The sequence below is a fragment of the Artemia franciscana genome, unplaced genomic scaffold, assembly GCF_032884065.1.
Source record: "Artemia franciscana unplaced genomic scaffold, ASM3288406v1 PGA_scaffold_1180, whole genome shotgun sequence".
Taxonomy (NCBI): Eukaryota; Metazoa; Arthropoda; class Branchiopoda; order Anostraca; family Artemiidae; genus Artemia; species Artemia franciscana.
In genome coordinates this window covers 142,425-155,287 of record NW_027062618.1, presented here as the reverse complement: position 1 = coordinate 155,287, position 12,863 = coordinate 142,425, and the positions used below count along the sequence as shown (strand labels likewise).

Sequence of the window (12,863 nt, the reverse complement as noted above, 5' to 3'; positions counted from 1 at the left end):
GAAGAAATCGAAGACAATGGCGCTAAATCAAGCAGATTTTAAAAACTATGGAGCTGTTGACAATGCTTCTGGAACATCTTCCAATGTTAGTCAAAAATATCGAAGGTGCAGCCTTCATGTTGCTGAGAGTATCCACAATATTCAAAAAGAGTGTTTAGTTATTATGAACCTGTCTAAGCAACTCAGTTCCTTAACTGATAGCCAAACTGTGGATCCTGCAGAGTTTTCTAAACTGTAGGTATTGACTGTTTTTGTATAACTTATATGGTACTAATGTACTGTTAGCCCTACTCAAAAGGAAATGGATAATGTTCATATTAACAGACTATTCAGGTAATTAAGAAACAGACTTACCTCTACAATCAGAATTGCATCCTGAATTCAAGTAGGCTATAACATTCATTTGTATCAGAAATTAACTTCACTCCCATCCTTATTTACTAATTCTGAGGTATATTTCAATTCAGGGTATAAATTTGTACATTAGTGGGGGAGGGGTAAAGCTCAATTCTAATTCAAATGAATGTTAAATTTTAATTTAGGTTGCAATTCTGACTATAAATATAAGTTAGAATTTAAACCAATCCTCCCCTAATGTGAAAATATATACTCTGAATTGGTATATATACGGTTGAAGGTAGAAATTCATTTCTGATAAAAATGAATATTAAATTTGGATTCAGGATGCATTTCTGACTATGGTGATAAGTGTATTTCTTAGCTATCTGAATAGGCTGTTAAAATAAACATCACCTGCAGAGATATAGGCTATAGCCCAAACTGTATAGCCTAGGCCTAGGGTAAAAGACCTCTTTTTAGGAAAGACTAGCCTACTTTTCTTTGTCATTTCAGAAAAATAGCAATGGGTTTTTGTACCACCCATGTTTTACTACAGTATAATGCAATGTGAAGGTAGTAAAAAGAACCCCACCTTCATGGTCAAATTTTCACCAATAATTTGTCAGCATAAATTGAAAATCTAGTCTCTGTTTTGACAAAAAATTAATATTTGCAATTTATGGAACAAATATCAAGAAATACAAGTTACATTTAGGCCTATAGATTTGGAAGAAAATCAGCTTTCTGTTAATATGTGAATAAAACTGAAACACCAAAAGGATATATGCATCAAAATAAGACAATTGGTATATCCAAAAAGAGTTCCTTGTAGGTAAGTCAATAAAGTAATAATTTCAGGTGTTTGATATTAAACAATTTTAACAATAACCATATTGATGCATAGCTTAGATTTTTGACTTATCTCTGATGTAGCCTATACAATTCTTCTTAATTCCTCTTTGATAACAAGATGTAAGGGTTTTAGTTTTACATAATTTTGCTGGTTTTTTTACCCTACATTCCATGCATTTCAGAACCTTGGGTTCGGAAATGAACCAGATCTTCACCCCCTCTTTGGCTAACAATTCAAGAGGTCACAGTCTTAAGCTTCACCTGCCTGGATGTCGGAGAAGGGAACAACATGGTTTCTTTTCCATTTGGGTGGTCCCCCTCTGGAATAGCCTATCTGAGTCTACCATCCAAGCTGAGACTCCCCACTCCTTCAAGGCTGGAGTTGACAGGGACTGGGAGAGGGCCGAGTGGAGGCTGGACTGGGAAGCTAAGCCAACATAATTACATCACTCACCACCAGCAAGAACTACAGGAGGATCTACCACCTTATCTCGCTGGCAAATGTGATTTAAGGTAATTTAAGGTAATAACCCTGACTATTGAACCCTGGATGATGGAGTTCAGCCCATCAAAATGCAAAGTCCTTCACATGGGTCCCCACAACAATCAGATTCCATATTTTATGCTGAATAAATCTGGCACACATATCCAAATTGAGGCTGTTGAGAGTGAACAAGACTTAGGGGTGATTGTTAACAGGAAGTTGAGGTTCCATGAGCACACTATACAACAAGTTCCTAAGGCCAACAGAGCCCTGGGACTAATTAAATGAACCATATCATTGTGTCAACCTCTGATAATTATAAAATTATATAATGCTCTTGTAAGACCACATTTGGAGTTTGGCTGCCCTGTTACAAATCCTCAATATAAGGGAGATATGGCAGCCCTACAGAGCATACAGAGAAGAGCAACTAAGCTTTGTGCCCCACACCAACAGCTTCCCTATCCTGATTGTCTGTATTGCCTGAAGATACCCACATTGGTTTACCAGCAGCACAGAGGAGATTTCATTTTTGTCAAGAAATTGCACCAGAATAACATGGCTAACTCCATTTTTACTCCCTCCCCTGCCACTATGACATGAGGCCACTCAATGAAGCTTCAACAGGAGCCCTCAAAATACAGAGAGGACACATTTTGCTCAGTATGTGCTTTCTCAACTTGGAGCAGTCTTTCCAATGAAATTGTCACTAGTGAATCAATTAATTATTTCAAAAATGCAGTTGATTTGAAGTGGAGTAATGCAGAATAGAAGTACCAGTAGGATGCCTCACCTCATCACACCCAGTAATTGTGTCACTTCATCAATTCAACAGCAAGATTGTTCTACAGGAGGATGCAGTCCACCTTATCTGGCTGTAAATGTGATATAAGGTGATAGCTATATGTTTATGCATTAATGCATAAACATAGAGAGCTATGTATTAGCTCCCAATATCCTAATCTTGGTTCGAAGACTTATCTTCAGGGTTGCCGCCCATGATTTATTAATGTTTTTAATGATTTTTTTTATGTTGCCTAGTGGTTTCCTTCTAGCTAGTGATTTTTGTTCTAAAACTAGTGATTTTTTCCTAAATCTAGTGAGTTCTTAAGATATAGCACATAGATTCATGATTCAATCAAATAGATCATACAAAAAGCTGATTAATAAAAAATGCAAAATAATGATTCCCTACAGTTCCTAATGTGTTCCAGATTAGTATTTATGCAAATATACTGCCTTTGAAACTTCTGATTTCCTGCCATATTTCCTTATCATGTATAGACCTCAGAGCATTTTCATCAAGATAATAGGCAAACCTAGTTAATTGCAACTACAAAAATTTTCTAGGCCTATGCCTCTTATTTCACAACATTTAAGCAGGTCAAATATTTGTCCTCATATTCATAGTTTTCTTAACAATCTATCAGTTCTGGATTAGATTTTCTTTTGTTGAAACATTTTAAAGTGGAGTGAATGGTGAATATTAACACACCCCCTACATCAAGGAGGCACACTTGTGCCTCTTTAAAGAGGTGAACCACAACAATGTTAAGCGATCTTCAGTTCCAGTGGTCGCAGAGGGATGGGGAGGGATGCATTTCGTAGCCCAAGCTCCAACTAAGAAACCTGCCAAATTTCATCCCCCTCCGACTTTTCCTTCATATACAGGTTTTTTGTTGTGGGGGGCTGCCGCCCCCCTAACCCCCTGCTCTTGGCTTCAGAAAGGCCCTCTTTTAATTAACAAAACAAAAAACCTGTACAAAAGAGTCTTTAAAAGCAGGGCGTTTGGGGGGCAGCAGCCTCCCAACTGCCTCTCCTAATTCCTGTATGTTTTAAGGTTCGACTTTGGGATGCAGCCTCTTTAACTCTTTAAGAAAACGAGGTTTTTTTCATATTTCTATAAATAGAACAGAAATGGAGTCATTGAAAAATCAGAAGAAAGATATAGACTAAATATTATTTTCTAAATGAAAAAAGAAATCACCAAAAACAGGACTTAATGCTTTTTATGATAGGATTTTTAATATAACTAGATAGATTAAATCAATTGTAGTTTGCTGATTGGAGTTGCTTGGACAAGGGGGGGGGGATATCTTCTGCTCTAATGGAGTACAAAAAAAAACTGTCTTCAGCTTCACAACTTTGCTCAATCCCAATTTAAGAGTTTTCAATGATCTGCAAATGTTGTTTTGTCAAAATTTCAATACATATAGACATGGTTAACAATAGAGGGTTAACATGGAAGCTTGGCAATACCTTTCCTGAGTATGTTTTTGGCCCTAAAATCATTACTGAAAGTTTCATTTGCCTAACCTAACTTTCTTCCAAGATAACAAAAAGCAGGTAAACTAGAATTTTACCACAATTAAAATTATTCAAGTTTAAACACATATTCAATATAATTTTTGTTCTTCGACTGCTTATCAAGACAGAGACCACGTTTTGAATTTATGGTGACAAATTACTCTCACTGGGGTGGCTTGAGTGGGAGGTGATTGGGTCTGCCCAGAGACCAGATGGTGCAGAGGAACTGTCTGTATCTGTATTTTTAATTAGTACAAGATGAGTTTACTCTCTGAAGGCAAAAGCAGAATTGAAAATAGAAAGAATGACAGAACACTGTTACTTCATAAAGTTTATGATTCTGAATTTGAATGCCTGAAAAAATTTGAGAAGCAGAGTTACCAGATAGGGTGACCCCCTGACATCCCTGTCTTATTTGGCACAGTAATGACACATCTCTTTCGTTCTGTATGCCTTCTTCTTCCTTTTTCTTGTATGCTTGACAACAGTATTCAATATTTCCACCATTTTCAATTCCTTTTGTAATAAAGCAATTTCAAAATTTTGAGGAGGGCATTTTTGTTGGCCACAAGGTAGGTAGCAAATTTTAAATGATAGTGTAGAAAAATATAGTCATAATAAAATGATCCTGAATAGCTGATAAGTTAATAGGATAGCTTAACTAATTACTGTTATTTATTAGTATGCTATTTTATTCACAAAGCAGTTAGGAGATACAAGCAGTGTTGGACTTGCCCCTGAAAAAAACCCATCGTGGTAGCTTTTCTTTGTGGGGGGTTTGGGGTTTGCCCCAGAAAAATCCTCAAATCCCATAGTGCCAATGGGCATAATAACACACCTCTTTCCACAAATATTGATACATCAGATGAGAAACTTCCACTACTGGTAATCTTTTTGGGGAAAAACACTTGGAGTTCATGGTTACCTATTAAAGACCTTCCAGATGGATATTTTTCAGATACTAAGAAAGGATGGGAGACAGCAGACCTCTTCTATAACTGGTTTAAAGAAATAGCACTTCTTATTCTTGATGACGATGGCTCCCATTTGTTATTTGCACTTATGGAGCTTGCTCCAGAAAAGAATATTGCTATTCTCAAGCTACCAGCCCATGCATTCCATGTACTGCAGCCCCTTGACAGGGTCATTTTCAAAGAGCACAAGCTCATGAAATGGCAACAAACAAACCCATATGACATCTTACCAAAAGGAAGACTCATGAAAATTTATGTCAGATCCAGGAGACTTACCTTACCCCTTCACTGGTTAAAAAATCATTTTAAATGACAGGAATATATGATTCTGCTGTTACAATTCTGACAGGTATGTATGATTTTGCTTTATGATATGCTGTAGCATACCAAAGCAAAGATGATCAACAAGGCTGATATATTGGAAGGGTGCTTGATTTTCCTCACCAAAATCCTGTTTCATTTTCACTGTTTAAGCATAGCCAACTATTCATACGACTGGCCTAAACAAAAAATGAAATTGACAAAGTTGAAGAATACATCTATGCCAATCCATTGGAGCTTTCTGGAGCTGGTTCCTTTACTATACCATTGTCCAAAATTCAGCACATCACACTAGGGCCTGTGAGTGATCAAAAGTTTTTTTTTCTTGATTCCCTCTCATACTAATTGGACCCTGTATTCTTGCACCCTCAACTCACAAAAGCTCAATCATTTTGCTAACATTTTCATCTAGTCTGTTCATTTAAGTTTTGATTTTGCTCCTTAGTTTTAGTTGGAAAAGACTTTTTTTTATTTAATTTAATTTGTGACCGTCTTCAATTAATACCGGGAAATCCGGCTCTCTCCATGAAAAATTTTGAGTTGAGCACAGGCGAGGAACATTGTCCCTCTGCTTCGCAAAGATGCAATAATAAACCTTCTTACCAAAAACATTTTCCCCAAAAGACACTCCTTATCCAGAAACCGCCTGCTAAGTACTGTTTCTGAGGCCGTTCCTATCTTATCCCCCATCCATTGCTTAACCTCCAGGTATGGAAAAAACCTTTGTCCCCTTCATTACTCATAAAATAAACCACTAGTTTCCTTTTTTTATTTGGTAATGGTGATATCCAAGTTTTATGTTCGTGTGATTCTTTTGTTTCCTCCCCATTGTTTATATGTTCTCTTTTAAACTTTTCCAATGCTAATTTTATCTCACTTTTTTTTGTTTTGTTTTTACCTTTTTAACTTTCTGACATTCAGAGTCTTCTTTTTTTCTGACTAATGATTTGCTTTACCTTTCTGATTTTGTTACTTTTATTATTGTTTAGCCAGTTTTTTGTTGTTGTATTTTTATTATTTTTTTTATTTTATGATTTTATGACTCCAAAATGCAAATACGGTCCTTTGGGGTTTGTTATACTCATTTTTTGAAATTAAATATCTTTTCTTATATGCCACTCATTCAAGTTTACGGTGTGTAAAATTCGAGAACAAATTGGTTTCTTTGTTAGTTCCTTAGTTACTTTAGAAACAAATCTGGGCTAAATATTTGCATATTAAGGGGTGTAAAGTATAGTGGGTCTGCATGCAAAATGCGATAGGTACAATTGTTCTGCATATTATGAAGTAAGAATTGTTTTCTGACTTGAAACTGTCCAAATACTTCACCCCCCCCCCTCTTATGTGCGAATATATAGCCCAAATTATATATTTCCCATCTATTCTGTCATTTGTCTTTGTATTGTCTTACGCTAAGTGAAAGAAACTAATGAAGAAACTGGTTTGTTCTCGAGTTTTATACGGCGTAAACTTGAGTGAGTGGCAAATAATAGCGTACACAAGTACAAAAATTCTTTCCCCCTACCGAAAAAAAAACCTCAAATAAAAATCCTCAAATTTGGAAAGCCTTTTTCTCCACGGCGTGGGGGTGTATTTTCTGCAGGGAGGGAGGGGTAAACAATGGTAGTCATCTGCAACGTGGCCTGGCCATCTTAACCTTTCTTTCATTGTAGCCTTAGAAAGGTAGTTAAAACGTCGTTTTTTTTACAGCTTGCTGTTTGACATGTCATCAGTCAAATGTGTACCAGTTGATTAGCTTATACAGAACCCCATACTTGGTCACATTGTACTCTGTTCTGATTTTTTTTTTTTTTTTTTTTTTTTTTTTTTTTTTTTTTTTTTTTTTTTTTTTTTTTTTTTTTTTTTTTTTTTACTTTATAACAGCACAAGAACAACGAACCTATGTATATTCACAAACCTGTTTTTCTTTTATACCCCTATCATTAAATTTACTAGATTTTGGTAATCTTTTAGGAAATCTGCCATGGCTTCTGTTAAGCATCTAATATCAGACACAACCGTAGATGTGAATGGACTTATGAAGTTGATGTCCTCACTATCCCCAACACAGAAGATACATGTTAAGCGTTTAAAAAGTGATTTCGAAGCTGCTGTTCAGTCATATGGAAATCTTCAAAAGGTAAAATCTGCATAACTCGAAAAGATGTTGCTAAGTGTGAACCTTAGGTCAGTGTTGCCACTGAAAAAAAAATCACTAAGCAAATGGTCCAACAGTCACTACAGTTAAAGGAAGATTTATTCAATCAGAACTATGCTAATTTAATTTTTTTTCTGTCAAAATGATCTAAATATTCCAAGTTTTGCAGGTTTTGTGATAGAAAAAAAATTATCCTTTGGGAATGATTTTGAATGTTTTTTTGTTTTTTTATTTCGAATGTATAAAACTACATGTAAATACAAGGAAAACAAACCTACAACTAGGCAGGAAATATTAATTTGTCCAGATGAATTTGAAAGAGTAATTCAGGGTAGTAGTAGTAGTAGTAATACGACGGCGCTAGACCCTCAAGGTCCAAACCGGCGGTGCTGATCTCTGTCTCGTGGGCCTTCAGCCTGGAAGTGCAATGGGAGGTTTGGGGCCAGCCATCCTGTGCTTTCCCATGCCCTTCCTGCTTACCTTCTCTAGATTTCTCCAGGTTCCCATTTAAAAGCTGGGTCGACTCTGGCTGAGCTAACAGAGTCACACAACTGGCCCCCATCCCAAATTAAATAACTGGCTATGACATTGATCGAACCCTTGCCCCTTGGACAAAGAATTCTCAAACCAGCGCGCCGACTCCTTAGCTAGGACGGCTAAGTGGTTAGGACAGCTAAATTCAGGGTGGTGAACCTGGTTCATCAATATCACTCGCCTATGTTTTGAATTCCCATTTTTTAACGAAAAAAAAAAAAAAACAACAATTAATTTTTTGGGATAAGTAGACATAATTTTTCTTACTTTTTTCTGCAAGTTCTTTTTAAGTTCTCTAATGGGACTTTCTTTTTAGGTGGAATTAAAATATGAATTTTTATTGATATGCCAATTTTGATAAGTTTTCAAATGAGCCTTTATTCATCTCTCTTTTATTTCCTGTCGCCTGCTAGCCCTGGTCTAAAAGGAAAAACAAATAGAAGAGACTTGACATGTCATTTTGGTCTTACCCAAGCTGAAATGTGAGTCTCTTCAGTTTGAGATAAAGAACTAAAAACCACAATCCATGAATCATTTCTTGAACCACACTTCTTTTCCTTAAACCCTCTCTTAAACACTACAATCCAGGGGTTTTTGAGCGTCGGAATGTCAATCCTATACTTTTCTATCCATCAGTGTTTTTGAGGATTTCCAAGCTCTTTTAGAAATTTCAATAATTTTTTTTATTGTTACTTTTAAGTTTAACTGGATATTAATTATCACTCCTGAATCAGTGTTAAATGACAATTCTTCTATATTTGAAAATTTATTTAAAAACGCGTTTTTTAATGTTATGTTATAATCGGGTGAGCTTTGCTCTTTCTTAGGTGTGTGCTACCCTGCGCACCATAATATGCACTATCTTCTGTCGGAGGAATTGTCGAAACTTTACATGCAGAGCTAAGCTGACAAGATACACTCATCTTAGTACAACTTGTTAGGACTACCTACATCAGGGAATTTCCTGCCAGAAGTACCTAAAAGTTTTTTTTTTGTTTGGCGTACTGCCGGCATGACTTCCCAGCGGAGGCCGTTCCTAAAAAAATTGTCTCTTAGTTGCTTTAATTGAAACTGTAGAACTAACGCTACCAGCTTGAAAAGATGTGGGATGACATAGCCTACAGAGAGCTGCAAGTTTCATCTTATGACTGCAAACAAAAGGCTGTTAGCATAAATTACATGCAACACGAACTATAGGATTGAACCTTAAGGAACGACAGAAGCAATTTCTGAGGTTAAACAAAAGATGTGTGAATTGAGATTACTACTAGACAGATCATGGCTTAACCAAGGAAATGCACTTACTCTTATCTGCATACATATAGTTTTAAAGGCTTAAACATGCTAGTAAATAAGTGTCTTACATGAAAATCAAAGTGAAAATCATGGAAAGATATTTAAAATTTAGAGAAATAACAAATGGAGGATGCATACACTTTTAAAATTTATCAGTCTTGAAAAGTTTTTACTTATTAAATATGCTCTTTTAGCATGGCACCTTTGATTTATTTTTGTTTATTTTTTTTCTGTACTCTGAGTCATTCATCAAAAAAGAGTCTTGGCATCTGAGCTGCATTAAGTGCAGCAAAGAACAGCGAACGCCTATGCAGAATCTTATCTATTTGTGAAGTAGTTTTCTGCTTGTAGCTTTTCTATCAATCATCGCTCTCCTTTGCTGTGGGTAGCCGTTCCTGTCCTTCTGTTTTGTGTTGCTTGTGGATTTAGACAGAATACTGGAGCAAATAGGAAAAAAAATAGAGACTGACGTAATAAATGCCGTAAAACTAAACTTAATCAATGATTAGTAAAACCCTTGGGTCTAAGGTTAGTAAAAGAAGAAAATATTACCAACTGGAAAATGTATGTTTTAAATTCGATATCTTTGAAATATAAAAATCTCCCCAGAAAATTAAGTTGCATTGGTGTGTTGTATATATCGCTGTTTTTATTTTGTCCCAATTGGATAGTACTGCATGCAGAAAATTGACTCATTTCCCCCTCCCCAAATCTAAACACAATATGAATTCAGAATATTTTATAGAACTTGCTTCCCATCCTAGTTTTCGTAATGTCTATGTTCTTTCAAAGCAAAGCAGCAGAACAGCACTTGAAAATTTTGCGACGCACTGCCTGTATTTATCCTTACTGGTATCGAAGCATGGCTGTGATATTCATCCTGACACCCTGGTATCCTAGCCACGGGGTCCTGTCACATGACTTTTGTAATGGCAATATTTCTACTGGCCAGAGTTATTCTTGATAATATGTCTACCCAAACGACTTCAGTCATGATGAATAACCAGGAGTAAAGGACTATCTGGAATGTGTGCGCTAAGAGTTGCAAGAAATAAACCAGATGAACCATCTCACCAAATGCAAATGTGTGAAATGCAAAAAGTGTGTTGTATGTGAACAGATCAGAGTCTACGCTAGTGTAGAAATAAGAAAGAGGGGTGTGTTTCCGATGTGTTACTTTTTCTTTATACCCATTCTATGTCGAAGGGCAGTTAAAGAAAATTGGATGGAAGCTCCTTCGAGTGGTAACTGAAATTTCACGTGACCTTTTTAGGGACCAAACTGATTTAAGAGCAACCATTCTTCATTCCATGCCATTCTTTGCCCTTGTCCATCATCCTATGATATCTAATCAAAATTTTCAGATAGCGATTATGTTCCGAGTAGTTGAAAGGTCTGATTGGTATGCTTTGGGGATAACAAGACCCACGCCAAACCCAGTGACGAAGGCTACAAATTCCTGGAAATAATTCATTGTTCTTAGATAGGTGTTATGGTTGGCTAGAAATGTATTGTTCTGAGTTGGTAGGTTTTGACAATTCAGAGTTTTAACTCGCTGCATACAAAGAGATATCATGATCATCTAATACAATATGCCGGGTGACATATTCAGGCAGTAGGTATAGTATGAAGGATATTGGTCAAGGATTCCCCAATCGCTTCAAAATATTAAATTGTTTCAAGCTAAACGAGGATGAATGCATGATTGAATTTCTAATCCACTTTCTTTTCTCTGAAAAGAAAAAAAAAACAGACATGTATAATATCACGTTTCATGTTTCTAATATTTGACATATTATGATAATATAAACTGATTGTTAAGTCTTAGCTCCATGTGGGATTGCGAAATCATTAGGTTGGAATCTTGCAGCTGTTATTGCCATGATGAATGACTGTAAACCTCCGTTTGGGTATTTAGGAAACATATAGGCTATCTTAGAAGTTCCAAGCCCAGAAATTTCGCTGCTTTGAGGCACAATGACACATAAATTATCACTTTGATGTGCTGGGTTGTAATCTTATTAAACAAGAATGGCATAATATCCTTTTAAAACTGCTTTTTTGTGTACTATGTTCACAGAGAGTTTGTTCTTTTGAGTCTGAACATATATCAGACTCAAAAGAACATGGCCCTTTACTAGGGCCATGGTTCGCCCAATTAAAGGGCTAACAAAGGCCCATGGTAAGAAAAAAAAACCTGAAACCCCTAAAAACGGTGCCGGATTGAAATATGACAAGGTTGAATACAAGGTGTAAAATCCGTGACCTGGGTTGTTGCCTGTCCAAAAAAAGAAACAAAAAACAAACCATTCAATTATTCCTAGACAACAGAAAGGTAAAAAATCGTGAAAATACAGTCATGAAGAATTTGGAGATTAATTTTCCCTATTTTCCTTATCAATCTTTTTAAAGACAGATAAGTATTAAATTTCCCCTGCACCCCTGGAAATTCTCAAGCCATGGGACTTTTTGTTACTATTAGTTTTACTTTTTTCTCTCTTATTTTTACTTTGGTTTACTATTTTATGTTACAGTTTCTAATTTCAAAAACATCCAGACCTAAACGGAGGAACCCATTTGATGAATTTGATGAAAGGAGAACTTCATCTGATCGTCAACTTCTATTAGAAGAAGAACAGCTGCAACGGCAGAAGCAGGTAGAGGTATGTATCTAATGAGCTGACATTTTTGGACAACTTTATCACTGGATAGAAATGAGGGGTTTTCGCCCCCTCGTCAATGCCTCGTTCATTACGCTAAAGTTCGAATTTTGTTCCAATTCTTTAAGAATGACCCCTGAATCACCAAAGGTTTAATTATAATAAATAGCTCTTTTGAAAGTATTAAAAAAAACTTTAGCGTAAAGAGTGAGGCATTGAGGAGGGGCGAGCCCCTCATATACTTAGTAATTTCTGTTCATTTTAAAACTTAATGTTGCTCCTTACTTTCAGTTGAAAGAACTTGTTTTTTTTATTTAATTTCTAATCGTTTTTTAAATAATAATGGAGAATCCGGCACTCCTTCGTGGAAAATTCCCTTCCCCAATGAAAAATTTGTCCATGGAAAGATCCTCCCATGTAACCTTCTCCTCCTGACCCCCCCCCCCCCCACCATAAAAAATATCCCCCGAAAACGTCTGTATACTCTCCAATAACCAATACTACATGTAAACAATGGGCAGAGTTTATGACTTGCAGCCCTTCCCCCAGGGAATGTAGGGGGTTAAGTCATTCTCAAAGGCATAGCCATTAGAAATTTTTACTATGCTGAACAAAATGGCTATTTCAAGATTATGATCGGGTGACTTTGGGATGAAAAAGAATATAAAAGGGGGCCTAATTGTCCTCCGATATTTTTGGTCACTTAAAAGGGCACTAGGACTTTCAATTTAAGTTCGAATGAGCCCTCTCGCGATATTTTAGAACCACAAGGTCGAAGCGATCACCCCTGGGAAGAAAAGAGATAAATAAAAAAATAAACTCGCGTCCATGATCTATCTTCTGGAAAAAATACAAAATTCCACATTTTTGCAGATAGAAGCTTGAAACCTCTTCAGTTGGGTTTTCTGGTACGCTGAATCTGATAGTGTGATTTTCAT

At 36.2% G+C, this 12,863-nt stretch overlaps 1 protein-coding gene across 2 annotated transcripts in view; it reads left to right on the top strand.

The window, feature by feature from the left end:
* LOC136041237 (t-SNARE domain-containing protein 1-like) overlaps positions 1-12,863 on the top strand; it is a 29,238-nt gene continuing 16,375 nt past the window's right edge. The window contains exons 1-3 of one of the 2 annotated variants that reach the window (XM_065725830.1): positions 1-234; positions 7,252-7,417; positions 11,800-11,928. In XM_065725830.1, coding sequence (XP_065581902.1) covers positions 17-234; positions 7,252-7,417; positions 11,800-11,928 — 513 coding nt within the window. In that variant the 5' untranslated portion in view covers positions 1-16. Of the gene's footprint in view, positions 239-7,251; positions 7,418-11,799; positions 11,929-12,863 lie in introns of both variants that reach the window. The other variant, XM_065725832.1, reaches the window with a different exon arrangement.